Source organism: Colletotrichum scovillei (genome assembly GCF_011075155.1).
Source record: "Colletotrichum scovillei strain TJNH1 chromosome Unknown Contig00011, whole genome shotgun sequence".
Taxonomy (NCBI): domain Eukaryota; kingdom Fungi; phylum Ascomycota; class Sordariomycetes; order Glomerellales; family Glomerellaceae; genus Colletotrichum; species Colletotrichum scovillei.
Genome location: NW_023336269.1, coordinates 1030065 through 1045116, shown reverse-complemented (window position 1 = coordinate 1045116; position 15052 = coordinate 1030065). Strand labels below are relative to the sequence as shown.

The window sequence follows — 15052 nt, the reverse complement described above, 5'->3', positions numbered from 1 at the left end:
ATTATTGGCTTGATACTACCCTGTCATGACTGTCAGCTTTTTCTCCTCTTGCTCCTTTGGGGATGGGGAGCGGCCCCCAATGGCGGTCCGTTATCGTCGATTCGTCCGCAGCGCGGTACCTTACAGTTTGACAGATGGTCGCCCCTGAGGCCAGCAGGATGTGTGACAGGGTTTATCCTGTGCCATCATCGCCATGTGGCTCCGCTGGTCTGCCCATTCCTGGGTGTTTAGGCCGCCTCTTATTTCTTTCGATCCTTGGGAGAGAGAAAGTCAGGACTAGCTTCAACTGAGACAAGTTGACCGTTGGTATCCGTTGGTTGGAAGGTGATTTCTGAGAGAAATCCCCCTAGTCCTTGGTGTCCGTCTGGCTGCTGACAAAGAGAAGATTGCAACTCTGGTTGGTTCTTGACTCCAGTAAGTTGCTTATGAAGACCATCGGCGGGTCTATTGGTTCGGAACTGGCCGTTCGCAGTAGTGTTAAGGTGCCGCTTTGATCTCAGCGAGGTCGTCGCTGACTTTTTGATTCTCATTTCCTTCGTGTTCCCCCCATCGTTAATCAGAACTGCGCACGACTCATCTTCCATGTTCATCACATGGCTTTTCCACAACACTCACCTGCCGGATTCCGAATTTCTCGCATCTCATCGCGTCGCTTTCGGTCACGTCTATAATTGACCTAGTCAACTGCTCACTTAGGACTAAGAGGCCCGCAAAATAAAGGACATGGCACACGAACGTGGAAAGCATATTGAGAAGCGCGCCGGAATACTGCCGATTACGAACTGAGTGTTTGTTCAATTTTGCTCAAAACCGGCCAGTGGCCTTGACTCGCTCTTCGTGTTCCCTCGATCCAAGCGGATAAGCAAGGGAAAAGAAGATGCGAGGCGGGAAATTTGTGTACAAGTCGTACATAGTATGTACATGAAAACTCATCGAGCCACACTCTCTTCACCTGTTGTTGAAGAGACATGTGCTCAATGCTGCTACTCCCAAACCCCTTCTCTCTTACACTCTCCTTTCAACTCAACCCCTTTTACATCATCCCCACAAGGTAGGTTGGCACCAGATCATCTACTAATTTATGCGGTGACGTAGACGGTCTTGATGGTGGTGCGGGTGCTGCACTTGCCGCTGTGGGCAGGGGCACCAGTGGGCTTGGGGCCACGGGTCTTGGTGCGGGTGCGAGTCTTCTTGGTCTTGGAGGCAGCGCCGGAGGGGGTGGCGGTCAGCTCGGGCTTGGCCTCGGAGACGGTGGTGCCGGGGACGGGAGCGGCAGAGGAAGCAGGAGCCTGGGATAGAGTCTCGAAGATGGGGATGGGAGCTCCGGAGGGGGCAGAGGCGGAGGCAGCCGGGGCAGAAGAGGCGGGGGCCTCAGCGGGGACGGAGGCAGCCTCGGAAGAGGTAGGGACGGCGGCAGGGGCGGAGGCGGAGGGGGTGTAGGCCGGGCCGGAGATCGTCTCGAAGATGGGCTCGGGGGCAGTGCCGGAGGCGAAGGTAGGGTCAGCGGAGTTCACGGCGCTGGTGGCGACGGCGTCAACAGCCTCGGTGGTGGAGGGAGCGGCGGCGACGGGAGCGGAGGAAGAAGCGACGGGGACGGCGCTGGTGGCAGGGGCAGCAGAGGAAGCGGGAGCAGCGGAGGAAGCGGTGCCGGAGCCGGCGCCACCAGTCATGCAGGCGAAGGACATCTTGGTGACGGGGGAGCCGGTGACGGGGCCGTCGAGCTTCCAGGTCATGGAGACGTAGGGCCAGCAGATGCGGCCGTCGGACATGGTGACCATGTCGCCGGCAACGTATGTGTCGTCGGAGCTGAGGACCTCACCAATCTTCTTGCCGTCGCTGCCGACCATCTGGAACTTGGTGCCGGCGAAGGTACCCTGGCAGCCCATGGCGTCGAAGGCGCAGGTGGGGGAGGAGATCTCTTCCCAGGTGATGAGGGCCTTGGAGGAGTCAAAGGTGGCGGCGTGGGCGTTGGAGCAGTCGTTGGAGCCAGAGGTCATCCAGTTGATCTGGGAGTCACCGTCGGCGGTGCCGGCAACGGAGGTAGCCTGGGAGCCGACGAGGGTGTTCTTGTCGGAGAAGAGGGCGATGGCGACGTTGCGGTTGTTGGTGCGGTTCTTGGAGGTGGTGTAGCCGGAGCCCATCCACGAGTTCTCGGTCAGGTCCATGGCGCCACGGGAGACCCAGGAGAAGATGTAGGAGTCGGCACCGATGAAGCGGGCGAGGTTGGAGTAGGAGCCGGACATGCCGCCCATGGCCTCGTTGGCACCGCCGTTGATGACGTGCTCGTTGGAGATCTTGACGTTGTCGTTGGTCATGCCCTGGGACTTGGTGTTGAGCCAGATGGCACCCTGGTCCTCAGCGCAGATGGAGGCGAAGGGAGCGGCGTCAGCGGCCTCGAAGGCGATACCGGTGTTGTGGGAGCAGCCCCAGCTGGAGGAGGCGCCGGCGATGGAGGTGAGCTTGCCGGCGGTGTCGACGTAGCGGATGGCGTCACCGAAGTGACCGGTGGCATCGCCCTGGTAGGCGGTGACGACGATGTAGGCAGCGTAGTAACCGGCCTTCTCGGAGAAGACGAGGTCACCGTTAACGTCGGGGGAGGCCATGGCCTGGCTGCCGTCGACGTTGGGGCCGCCGAGCCAGGTCTTGAAGGTGGGCTCGGTCTTGCCGGTGGTGTAGCGGTAGAGAACAGCGATGGCGACGTCGGTGCCGGAGCCGGAGAGGACCTCGTTGGTCATGAGAGCGAAACCATCGTTGTGGGCGACGAGACCGGCGGCCTCCTTACCACCAGAGACGGTGACGGGGTCACCGGTGGCGGCGAAGGTGGTGGGGTCGATCTGCTGAACGTGAACGCCCGTCTCGGAGGAGTCGAGGTACGCGAGCCAGGCCGACTTTCCGTCGGGGGAGACGGCGAAGGGGGTGCGGCGGTGGTGAGGGAGGCCGGTCCAGTAAGCCTCCTTGATGGGGTTGAAGGACTTGATGGTGGCGGTATCGACGTGCTTCTCGAGGGAAGACGACGTCAGCTGGGCAACGGCCGCGGCCGCGAAGCCGAGGACGGAGAAGAAACGCATGTTTGCTGTTTGTATATAGCAGTTCAGGAACTTTCAAAGTTCAGTAAATGAATGATCGTGTATGTTTCGTTTGGTAGCTTTGTGAAAAGGACTAGGGCCTTTGTTTGAATGAGTGAATGAACGAATGTCTGGAAAAAAGAATGTCGGTTGGGGCAAGGAGATGGTCAACAATCCCTTGATCGCAAGAAGAAGAGAAGAGAGGAAGCCTTGGTGTCTAGATGGGAGGTGCGGTGTTTGCCTCCATTTAAAGAAGACAATGGCGCGAATGGAGCCGTTCAACAAGATCCCCATATTGCCCATATTGGGAACCCGCACCACCACTACCACCAACATGGCCAGCATAGACCAGCATCAGGTAAGGGGGGTGGGTGGACTCTAGTCTCTGGAGATTTCGGGAGAGCACCGCCGTCGCGGTGTCAGTGTCAGTCATAGACAGGCAGAGAGGAGTCGAGGACGACAGGGCTAGATTGCTAGACGAGGACCCAATAGAGAATGTGGTTCCTTACTCTGTACGTACGGAGTAACCCCTCTCTGTAATCTGGATGGGCGTATGTGCGTGTAAGTCGATTGCACACGATCCTGGGCTGGTCAAATCTCCCTGGCCGTTTCACCACAGCAAACGCGGCGGAGGATGCAATTTCGACTGTTCCCCACCCCGTCCATCCCGGGGCCCGGGGTGGCTTTGGCTAGTGTACATGGAGTGGCCAGCGGGCTAGAGTAAGACTCTCACTCTGGATGGGAACGCCATGGAACGCCAACCGAGAAGAAAAGAAGACCAAGACGGAGTGGCGGTGGACAGACCAAGCGCTAGAGTTTCCGGGACTCTGGGCAAAGAACCGTCGACTACACTGTAAGTGGAGGGACCATTGAAGATGCTTTGGGTGGGAGATGACGGTGTTCGACTTCCCTGATGCCATCGACCACTACGTAAAGTACTCTGTATTAAACTTCCGTTGTTTCTCTCAGAGCCAGCCGTTGTCTCGTTTCCTCCCGTGTCTGCCAGGTTCACCCCCAATAGCCGACAGCGTTTCCCTAGAGAGGTTCATCTTGGTAAGCTCTGATTTTACGGAGTACACATTACCCGTACGGCGCACACTCAGGATCCCACGCAATGAATAGACTCCAGCAAGGGATTGTCATGCAGAAGCTTGGATTCGCGGGTGGCTGCTTGCCCTGCCTTTAACACGCGATCTTATTTCTCAACTTCAGACGACGGGCCTCTCGGCTCATGGACCAGGCCTTACACGAGGCATTGTATCCGTGATTCCGTCCAGCGAAACTGCAAAGAGACTAGGCCATCGCTACGGAAGTACGGGGCACCAAAGAAGAGAAACAAGCCTGCTAGCGCCCATCGGTCTCTTACCAAGCGTATGGTCAGAGACGTATCACTCCGTACCGTACGCGGGAAGGGAGAGAGAAAGTTGCTGTTGAGGAAAGACTCTAAAGTAAAAAAGCACCACCACTTTCAGCGCCTCGGCCTCCCGCCCACTCCTTAATTCATGTCAAACAAGTGGATGGTCCAGGGTCATCGTAGCGCATTCCACCAATGAGCCACCGTCTGTAGATCGCTTGGTTTCAAGAACCTGGTCTCGACATCCCACTCTTCTCGGTCACTGTCTTTCTCTTTCTGTCTCTTTTGTTTTCGTCTGTCAGCTCTTCCATGGATTCGCAAAGGAGATAGTGCTTCAAAGCTTGGGAACATTCCGAAAATCCGGGGAACAGGGCACTCGACTTCCAGTCTTCCATAGCTGCAGACTCACAGCCATCACTACTAAATAACCCAGCCGTAGAGACAAGCTCTGTCAACCCTTGATCCATCCGCCATCAGCTCATTTTCCAGCTTCTTGATTAAATCATTAAATTCATCTTGTTGGCTGCTGGCCCCCTAATCAGTCTAGCGCGTATGGGTTCAACGTTGGGGCCTAGGCTTTGGTCTGCCCGGCTGCCGTCTGTTCTCTTCTCGGTTTCTCTTTCCACTCGCTTGCAGGCGCTGTGTGAACGTCTTGTCTATCCCTTGTCACACCTGTCAGCGTTGACGGGGGTTGCCTTGACGCTTCAGCGTTTACCGAGTCGCAACTAGATTGGCGGTTCATGAGTGTTGCTATGCGAGTTGGGATGATGATTACACTTTTTTTTTCTTGAGTTTTTTTTTCTTCCCGCCTTTTTCGTATTCATCTCAACTTGATTCGATTCCCGATTCTTTGTCATCCACACGAATCTCATCACACAACATCATCTCGATTCCCGAGTAAGGTATGAGATGAGAAACAAACCTCTCTCTGACGAACTATGAAGCCATCCACAAATTGAACATCATCAATGATCGTTTTAACCACCTTTGAAGGCGACCAGACTGCATCCTTAGATGAACCTTGAGAGCGATTCCATATTGATAATCACTATTCTAGATAATTGAGTGATTACACATCAACTGCCGGACTGGTGGTTTCTTTTCTTGTCTTCATATATCACCAACGCTTCTCTGACAGGACCCCAGGTTGTTGACATCACCTCGCCTCATGCCAACCGCCAAAAACTTCCCGGCCCATACTCTGTGATTCCATGGACCACCATGCAGATAGCCGCCTTCGCCCTGCGCCTAGCTAGCATCCAGCATCCCGTCCCAAACTGCTGCAAATCCCTCAAATCATACAGTCAGCTCATTGAAATTCCCCGAAATTCTAGACCTCCTCTTCCTGCCGCAGTCCTCCTCCTTCAAGAATAACGGGTCACGGCCCACGACAAGGCCAGTCAGTCAGTGTCGGTCTCCAAAAGAGGATTCTCGCCTAGGTCCCAAGACCCTTGTCAACACGACCATCCCGCCCCTGACGCTAATCCCAAAATCATTTCGAAATTCTCCTGCCAAGCACCCCCGGCTCCCACTCCCAACTCCACCAGCCAACAAAGTTGTAACGCCTTGGGGCTCCAGTGTAGGCTTGGCTGGGCGCCGCCGCCGCCGCGCCTCTCCCGCGCTTCTTTTCTCAAACTAAAGTGTACCCATACGAAAATACCGACAAAATCCGGAACCGTGATTCGTAGGGTCTTCTTCTGGATCGTCATGCTGCTCGCTACCCTTTTTTCGACGTAGTATTCCGCCCAGTCGATCATATTCGTCTGGATCTTGGTTATATTTCCCAACAATTAGACTTTCTTTCTCCGTCATTGGTGATTTGCACACGGACGCATCAAAAAGAAGCTAGATATAATCTTTCATCTCAAGAATAGATGGCACTGCGGAAATTCGGTTCGAGTACAAAGGTAACAGACAGCTGAGACAACTTTCCCAGCTACCTATATCACAGTATATCCGGAAACCAAATCCGAGCAAATGCCCCAAGAACTCTGTCCGGCATTTCATGCCGATGAGCGGATACCCCTCCGGCCCGGGGCACAATGAGAGCAAGAAACAGCGGGTAATCTCACGACGCCCTCCCACATTGCCAAATGCGCAATCTTAGCAAACATATTAACCTTTGACACGCACCTTTTGCTACCTGGTCGCTCGATTCTTTGACTGCGATGGAACAAGGCCCATACAGAAACAATCTCAAGATTACCTAAAACTCTATCTCGAGGCAACTCGCCACGAGTCAAGACTCGAGAGACGAAAAAAAAAGAAAACTGCTATTCCCGCAGATTACCATCATTTTTGTTGAGTGTATGATCTTTGACCCGGCGGCAATCCGCAGCCACTTTCACTCTCGCTACAGCCCCAGAACTTTCATATAGATGGTCACAATCCCTCCAGTTCCTCTACGCATCCCAATTGCCTAGCAGCCCAAGACCTGGGATGCAGGCGTCCGTACGAAAAGGCACGCGATAGACTGCGCTGTGGGATATAGATCTCATCAGGTTCCACCAATGCCATCCTTGTCCAATTCTTTGCCTAGACATCAGTCCTATAATTTGCCACTACTTTGTCATGGGATTATTCCGGGGACAAACTACGGACACACTCTCATAGTATGCGCGCGGATGACGTCCGAGCCTGACTGATCGAAGCTTCTCTCCCCATGTAGCTTTCATTTTCCGCTCGATCGCGGGCTACTCCGTAATCAACATAGGCCCCCATCGTTAATCAGTAGTACGGATACTCGCATTCGGGCGGGCAAGCAAGCAGCCTGTTGGCAAGTTGATGCAACCTGTTGGCCGGGGTCCGAGGAGAGACCCGACGTCGTGACATCTTCTCAAGCAATGATGTTGCCTCGATCTATCCTGGATATTGTCATTCTACATAACATAGATGTTTTGCAATAATTCGTATTGTTTTGCTATCAAGCTAGTAGTCGGAGATGTTTGAGATCTCAGGGCAACGGCTTCCTCAGGAACATTATGTGCTGGGTCTTCCCTGAGGACACATCACGGAGCGGTCCGGATAATCAAGCCGCAGGTCCTAGCAAAGCCATACGTGTTAGCTTCACCATATGCCTTGAATGATTGAAAGGATGGCGGGCCACGAACATGTCCATCCATCTCTTCTCCAGCCTATGTGTTGCCTCCTGGCTTCACAAGATATTGCGTATCCCTTCATGTCCCCTTGCACCGGGCGATGGTTACTGACTCAGATAAGTCGAACAGATCTCATAGAATCTATAGATAAAGTATCAAAAGACCATCACGAAATGAAGAGGACTACTTCCTTGAGTTCCTTTCCCAAAAGAACCCAGCGAGAGCCCCTCTGGAATTTCGCGAGAGCCCGAGTCAGCCCTGAGAGGGGGGATCCCGTCGCAGATCGACACTTTCTCAGATGACTTTCTCGATGGGCGGTCTAGAATCTCTGACATCCCATCGGAACCCTGACCCCTGTCAGGTCTGGTGGAAAAGCGCAAGCGACATCAAAAGTGATGGACGTATGTATTCCCGCCGGCTTCGCTGATGAGATCAAAGCTTCAGCGTCCATCACTGCAGAACCACACAGCTTGGTCGCCGGCCATGTTTTCTCCTCACCAAGCTGGCTGTGATATTTCTTGCTCCCTTTGAGGGGTTGGTCGAATATCGTCTAGGATCTAGATTCGTGGCGATGAGGAATTCGATCTTTTCCCTTGCTTGTTCGCTCGAGCTCTCTCTGTCATGTTGCTGCTGCGAGAATATAAACACTTTTTCCATACTCCCTCAATCTTTGAAACATCGACCAGGAAACATTGGGTTCTATAAGATCTTCGAGCTCAAATATTCTGCTTTTCAGTGATAAAATGTGTTGAATCCATGTGCCTTCCTCACAACAAATTGAGTAACCACCTCCCGGCCGCAATAAGCAACGTGCTTTTCAACAAGGCGGCCTCTCTCATGCCGTGCCCATCTGCTTGCCGACTTCAGAGAACACTAAGTCGTCACGGTCATCTTCTACTCGTCTTCGATGATGGATGCAATACTATGAATTTTGAACCCAGTAATCCATCTTGGGGCCTAACGCAGCGGATATGACTCCTGATATAGTCCAGTGGTCATCGAGTATACTTTATCTATTATCTTAGCGGAAAACATCATAGACAATTCTCCGCATGATGGCTCAGGACTCCCATCGACATGTCGTCAAAATTGTCTCAAGCTCCTCCAAGATTGCTCCTGTATCTCGTGTTGGGCATCTTGATGCAAGACAGAAACCTGATTAGACGAAGAAGAGGAAAATATCAGACTACGGGCCTAGACTGATCGTTGGACGTTTCAATGACTACCTACATGCACTCACTAGACTATACACATCACATCACTTCACACTTCTGACGTGAGGAATCTGGAAAAATGTTTCAACTTCTTAGTTCTTGTCTATCCACAGCCTTCCATTCCTGAAAACAGAGAAAAACGTCTACGGATCATATGTCTTCAGCCACGTCTCGGGACGTATATCTCCAGTCTCCCCCCCAAGCCGCTTGATCCTATCCAGAAACCAATCATCCTGGGCCGTCGCCATCGCCCAATCCAGAACGCTGTACCGAATCGTCTCGGGATCAGACCCATGCTCGCCAAGGTTCACCTCACCATCACGTTCCATGATCCCCCTCGGTTTCAAAAACGGCAGCACGTTTGGCGTTGGCAGCAGCGCCGCAAAGATCCGCTTCCTACGCTCGTCGGCATCCCCCCTCAGAGCCTCACGCAACCCTCCCCACCGCGTCACGAGCTCTGAAGGCAAAGCCACCTCTTTATACATGTCAAATGTAAAGTTACTCTCGAAGTTGAAGAGCGTACATGCGGGCAGCGGCGTGCCGGGCTGCCAGCGCTCAATGTTGCTGCCGACGCGTTGCATCGACCACGCATGTATTTCGATTTGCTTCACCATCTGCGTCCACTCGCTTCTCCGGGAGGGGCGATCTCTTTTCGCTTCTTTGTGATGCTCCCTGGTGAAGACACCGCCGAATAGGACGTCCATGACCTGAAGTTCATCCTCACGCTTGACCCGAGCGCCGTGTAAGAGGAGAAGCTCGACGGCCGGAGCATCGAGCCAAAACACTGCATAGTGGAGGGGCGAGAAGCCTTCCCTGTCGCATAAGTTCGGGTCTGCACCGTGTTCCAGGAGCCACTTGAGCAGTTTTGGCCGGTAAAAGTTTGCGTCGCCGAGAGAATGGTCGAAGCGGTGACCGAGGAGAGCCAGGAGCGGCGTGATGTAGAGCGGCTTTATAACGGTGTTGATCTGATCCCTACCATCTTGTACCAAGTCGAACATGGCCTGTGGAATCTCGGGGTCGTCCGAGAACGGGTGGACGAAGAACAACTGGAGCGGGGTGTACCTACCAAAATCCCTTGTGTAATAAATGTAGCCATCCATCCAAAAGGATCTTAAAATCCTGGCCATGAGGTTGCTGCTTGGGCACCCGAGAGCATAGTTCCCGTAAGACGATACTGCTTCGGCAGCCAGAGGGTGGCTCATTATTAGATTGAAAGCCGCTTTTATGGCGCATGCTATTTCCTCATTGCTCTTTTGATGTGCTTCCAGGGCATGGTAATCTGGTAGAAACAAATCGTGAAGGGGTGTCACCTTGAAGAGCTCGCTGTCCCTCACGAACTTACTGCCCTTCATCTTCTTTCTAGGTTTCTCTCCCAGACAGGCCCCAAGCGGGTGAGCGCCCAACTCGAGCAGCGTTCGGATGTGAGCAACGTTGAGCTGCCTACATGCGAGATTGAGAGCTGTCTGGGGGATCTTCCGGCGAGGTCCGTGTTCGGGAATGAGAGGTTGTCGAAGGTCTATGCTAGCCGTGGTATCTTCGAGCTTGACGCCCTGTCGGACAAGCTCCCTTATTGCAGAAGAGCAATCTGTCTGACGGAGACAGACAGCATGTAGAGCATTGATGCCGAACTCGACAGGTATATGTAGCGGCGCGCCTGCTAGGGTCAGCCTGCGGACCATATCGCCGGAAACAGCGTGATGAAGTACCGGAGTATTCATACGGAAGCTAGTTATGCCTCCGTGATGAAAGTCTGCGCCTCGATTGATTAACATATCCACCAAATCGACATGGTCTTGAGCAACAGCAATAGCAAGGAAGAGTTCATGCGGGTCAGTAATCTTGGTCAAGAAGCGTGGTGGGAGAGACCTGAGAATAGTTTTGGAAATGGTCAATGCATTCTTGGGAGCTAGCATGGCGGCATGGAGGGGCGAGGGTTGCCGAAAAAGGTCTCTTTTAAACTCATACAAGCACATGCCTGACTCTGAGTTTGCAGCAAATGGACGCGGATTCCACCACGGGGGATGACGGTCGGCAAAGCTGAGTGCTGGATTAGCCCCGTGGTGCAGAAGCAGGTCCACGACTTGAGCATTGCCTTGAGAGGCAGCCACCATAAGTGGTGTCCACAAAGACTGTAATAGGCCCCGTGGGACGTAGTCCGGTTTAGCTCCGGGCTTCTCAAGGGCCTGGCGGAGGAGATCAACGTGGTTGTGCACTGCGGCGTGGTAGACGGCCCTGGGGTTTTCGCTCTGGGCGTCCCACCGGAGAGCAATGTCGTTGATCATTTTGTGGTAGTACTTGTTGACCATACCCGCGTTGAGCATGGCCATTGTGGGATGCATTCCCTTGGCGGCCGATATGATGTTGCGTCGAACTCTTACATCCCTGAAGTCTCTGACAATGTCATTCTTGACGTCGCTGTCGTTGTCTTTGAGTAAGCCGTATCTCGGTAATACAAACTCTTGCCTCTTTATCTCGGGCTGAAACTCGCCAAGCCATTGTGCTATCTCGAGGTAGAGTTCTGCCGGTAATTGAATCCGGAACTTGCTCTGCTCGGTGGCTTGGTCTGGAAAAGACATGTTGCAGTATGTTTGAAGATTCAAATTCTGGTTTTGTTGAAGAAAATCGGTTGGGGTGGTGAAGACGATCTGAGTGTTGTCGCTGTGTGGATGTTATCTGTCATGTGTCTGTTTTGCGAAGTTAATGCCCATGAGTGTGCTGACAAGCCCTGTTAAATACGCAGGTTGTTTCACGACTCTCGACATTCTGTACTATGACTCCAGGAGAGTTCAAAAGTGTCAAAGGTCATTGTGTAAGCTCGTCATTGTTCGATTGCATAAAGCTCAAAGAAAGGTATTTGGTTCAAGCTTCGAGGTTGTGATTCATTTCTAGGCTGCGTAAACTGGCTCGTGGCTGACGATGTACTAGCATCGCAGCGGACACTGACACGGACATGTTGTTCTTTCCATCATATCGTCATTGTTCGTTGTTTATTTCACTTTCTTTTTGGTACCCGCTTTCTTTGGGGGGCCTTTGATTCTTCTCGGTCAGCGCGCACAAGAGCATTGTTTGCGCTTACCACTTGGCGTCCTTGCTGGCGAGGAAGCCCTTGAGGATGCCGACAACCTTCTCGAGGGAGGCGAGGTAGACGCGGAGCTCAGCGGCGACCTTGTCCTGGTCAGAGCCGAGCTTGGCGTAGAAGTCCTTGCGGTAGGGGCAGGCGCTCATGGCGGCGCTGAAGATGGGCTTGACGAGGAAGCTGTGGTGGGGCTTGAGTGTGGTGGCGTAGGCGTTGCGGAAGGACTCGGAGAGCTCCTCGGACTCCTTGGCGACGTTCTGGCTCAGGGCGATGCAGGTGAACTCGAGACCACTGGAAGAATTGGTATCGTTAGTTCCGGCTGCTGTGTTGTCGGTGATAAGGGGAGCTCAGGGGCAGACTTACCGAACCAGCCAGAGGAGACCCTCGGTGGCAACGTGCTTCTTGGTGGCCAGCTCGGCCTTGACGAGCTCCTGAAGGGTGGCGGACTCGCCGGGAGCAGCCAGCTGGCGCTCACGGATTTTCTGTACAAAGAGGACAAGTCAGTCGTTGTTCGTTGATGTATCATGTATGTAGTTGTAGGAGCCGTAGAGTGGCATCCGAGCTTCGTGACAAGGGATTCGGAACATTGGTAAAGGGTGTCGGGGGTATCGAGGGTATCGAGAGGAGTCAGGTAGTACCTTGATGTTGCCGCCCATGTCGCTCTTGACGGGACCGAAAGCAACGCCTCCAAGGGCATCTAGAAGAGTTAATGGTCGTTAGAGACATGAAACCATCAAAGGCTCGGTGCCTCGGCTGGTATTCAGAGAGAGCAGCCGTGCTGGGGAACATACCGAAGATGGTGGTCAGAGACTCGGAGGCATCGAGGAAGTCGGAGGTAGGGATGGCATTCTCCTTGTCGGCGTCGGGCTTGACATCGACAAATGACTTCTTGAAGGTGTCGAGGTAGGTTCCTCCGGGGGGGATCTGAGCGGCCATTGTGTCTGATTTGGAGGGGTAGTTGATGTGGCTGAAAGATGTATTTGATGAGAGAGAAAGAAGAGAATAGAGGAGCAGAAGCGTAGAAGAAAGGGAGGAGATGTAGTTAGGTAAAAGAGCAGATGTTCCAGGAGCTGTTCAGACGAGAAGCGAAACCCAAAAAAAGGGACAGGACGGGAATCGAGGGGCGGTCAAGCAAATGGCCCCCCGGGAAGCCACGCATACGCAACAACCCGGACAGCAATAGCAGCAGCAGCCAGCAGGAGCTTCTCATGGGCCATGGCGGGGACCTCTCCCTGGAAACCCCACCATCTGGGACCTGGACCGCCCATTGGAGATCCAACGCGCTAAGCCCAAGCTGTCACAGTGGGGGTGCCGGATCCACTTGGCCGGCTGCTCGTTTCTGATACGTTGATACAGTGCGGATAATGATTACCCCTCATTCCGCTCAAGCCCAATCACGTGCAGATGAGACAGTGCATGGACGCAATGGGCACCGTCCACCGCGGGGTCGCGGAAAAAGGAGAAGGCGGAGCTCCGGCCAGTCGGCCCTCTTCCCTCTGCCGTGCCGCCGGCTGCCAGGGACTCCCCTCGCAAGCCTCCAGTTCGCAGATGAGGGACCACTGTGTTTCTGATCTCGAGATGCTCCCTTGCGTTTATTTTGGGTTGATCTGATATTGTATCTTGCCTTCAGTGCCTTGGTCTTTTCATTGCTAGTTGCTCACACGTTGTCGTCCAAGTCGTCTTCGTACATATCTGCACATATTCAAGTACATTACAGACAATACACAGCTGGACGAACCGAAACTCCAAATTCACTTCACCAGCTTGGGACTGACATTGACAACGTCGAGGTACGCTTTTATAGCGCCATAGACACAATCATGGCCGTGGGAACAACACATCACCAGCCTCTACCGGACATGGCACAGATCAAGTCCACAGAAGCCGAGAGACCAGAGAGACGTGCAGTCGTCACCACCATAAACTACTACGACGACCCTGGAGATGGAACCCCTCCCACCCCAATCGTTGTAGGGGGGTAAGGCCGCCTTTCAATATCCATCTCTACAAGACTGTCCATTTCTCGAGTACCGTGTCAATGGCGCAATATACTCATGTCTTTTGTTCAACTCCAGTCAAAAAGTCACAAATGAGAGGAAAATGACACCTCGCACCGTCACCGTCACCGACATCAGAGGCGACGAGGACAAGTACACCCTCGACACCCACGGCTTCCAGTACGTCCGCCACACCAGCGTCGAGACGGACTTTACAGACGAAGAACGGGTCAAGGGCGTCTACTACCCCGAGATGGAGAAGCTGTACAAGGAAATGTAAGTCTTGCACGCTTTCATTTATCCAAGCCGGCCGCAAAGTGGGCGGGTGTTGGGCGGTGTAAGGTTTATTATATACACCAGTGGGGGCCAACATTCACAATTGAGGGCCCATGCTCACCAGGGTTCAAACACCACCAACAGCACGGGAGCAAGCCGGGTCGTCATCTTCAACCACCAGATCCGCCGCGGGCCGGCAAACTGGCACAGCCTAGGCGAGCGCAACACGGAGCACCGCGGCCCCCTGCACAAGGCGCACGTGGACCAGTCCTACGACGGCGCCGTCATGATGGCGAGGCACCACCTCGGCGCGGACGAGGCCGAGAGACTCCTCGACAAGGAGAAGCGGCGGTTCCAAATCATCAACATCTGGCGGCCCATCGCGACGGTCCGGCGGGACCCGCTGGCCGTTGCGGACGGGACTACGGTCGCGGAGGAGGACCTTGTCCCGGGTGCGATTATTTACCCCCGTCACCGGGCCGAGACGTGGACGATTAAGCCGAATCCGGCGCACCGGTGGTACTTTTTGGACGGGCAGAGACCGGATGAGGCGTTGTTTATCAAGTGTTTTGATTCTGATACGTCGGTTGTCCGGAGGGCTGCGCATTGTGCTTTTCGGGATCCGGAGATGGATGAGATGGAGTGTCGGCAGAGTATCGATATTCGGGCGTTGGTGTTTCACTGATGGGTTGGGAAGCTGAAGCATGGTTGTCTTACCTTGGTCATTGGTACAAGACATGGAGGGCACATCTCAGACGTTGAAGCTGTGCTTATTCAAGACAAGACGCTGAACGGTAGCGCGGGCGCATGGGTAGATACACGTGGGAAGACAGGACCTAGGTGTCCTAATGTAGATTGAGGAATGATGTACGCTATCGGATCTAGCAGATCTGATGCCAAGCCTCGGGAATCCTAAGCCAGCGTGCCTGTGATGGACTTTCTGGGAATTAACGACTACATCAACGAGACGAT

General features: G+C 53.7%; 4 protein-coding genes across 4 annotated transcripts; 1 reads left to right on the top strand and 3 right to left on the bottom strand.

Annotated features, from left to right (window-relative positions):
• Positions 1–1079: 1079 nt before the first annotated feature.
• Positions 1080–3286, bottom strand: HER10_EVM0000026 (uncharacterized protein; the record flags this gene model as incomplete). The annotated part of the gene is made up of 1 exon (XM_035469824.1): positions 1080–3286. Exon 1 carries the CDS (start codon positions 3066–3068, stop codon positions 1080–1082), a length of 1989 nt encoding a protein of 662 aa, XP_035326405.1. The 5' UTR covers positions 3069–3286.
• Positions 3287–8874: 5588 nt separating this feature from the next.
• Positions 8875–11307, bottom strand: HER10_EVM0003165 (uncharacterized protein; the record flags this gene model as incomplete). The annotated part of the gene is made up of 1 exon (XM_035472850.1): positions 8875–11307. One exon carries the CDS (start codon positions 11305–11307, stop codon positions 8875–8877), a length of 2433 nt encoding a protein of 810 aa, XP_035326675.1.
• Positions 11308–11334: 27 nt separating this feature from the next.
• On the bottom strand, positions 11335–12944 carry HER10_EVM0007591 (glycolipid transfer protein). The gene is made up of 4 exons (XM_035477143.1): positions 12599–12944; positions 12446–12504; positions 12171–12289; positions 11335–12098 (listed from the first exon to the last, which is right to left on the bottom strand). The coding sequence occupies exons 1-4, from the start codon at positions 12741–12743 to the stop codon at positions 11804–11806; spliced, it is 618 nt and encodes a 205-aa protein (XP_035327009.1). The 5' UTR covers positions 12744–12944; the 3' UTR covers positions 11335–11803.
• A 377-nt stretch (positions 12945–13321) lies between these two features.
• Positions 13322–15052, top strand: HER10_EVM0012838 (uncharacterized protein). Its single transcript, XM_035483192.1, has 3 exons — positions 13322–13785; positions 13883–14080; positions 14225–15052. The coding sequence occupies exons 1-3, from the start codon at positions 13628–13630 to the stop codon at positions 14763–14765; spliced, it is 897 nt and encodes a 298-aa protein (XP_035327426.1). The 5' UTR covers positions 13322–13627; the 3' UTR covers positions 14766–15052.

Bases quoted from the DNA above. Each gene is read 5' to 3' on its own strand.
- HER10_EVM0007591 (XM_035477143.1), bottom strand. From the start codon at position 12,743: ATGGCCGCTCAGATCCCCCCCGGAGGAACCTACCTCGACACCTTCAAG. The intron at 12,505-12,598 runs GTATGTTCCCCA...TAACTCTTCTAG, and splicing joins GTCTCTGACCACCATCTTCG to ATGCCCTTGGAGGCGTTGCT. The intron at 12,099-12,170 runs GTAAGTCTGCCC...CAATTCTTCCAG, and splicing joins GGTCTCCTCTGGCTGGTTCG to TGGTCTCGAGTTCACCTGCA.
- HER10_EVM0012838 (XM_035483192.1), top strand. From the start codon at position 13,628: ATGGCCGTGGGAACAACACATCACCAGCCTCTACCGGACATGGCACAG. The intron at 13,786-13,882 runs GTAAGGCCGCCT...GTTCAACTCCAG, and splicing joins ACCCCAATCGTTGTAGGGGG to TCAAAAAGTCACAAATGAGA. The intron at 14,081-14,224 runs GTAAGTCTTGCA...CACCACCAACAG, and splicing joins GAGAAGCTGTACAAGGAAAT to CACGGGAGCAAGCCGGGTCG.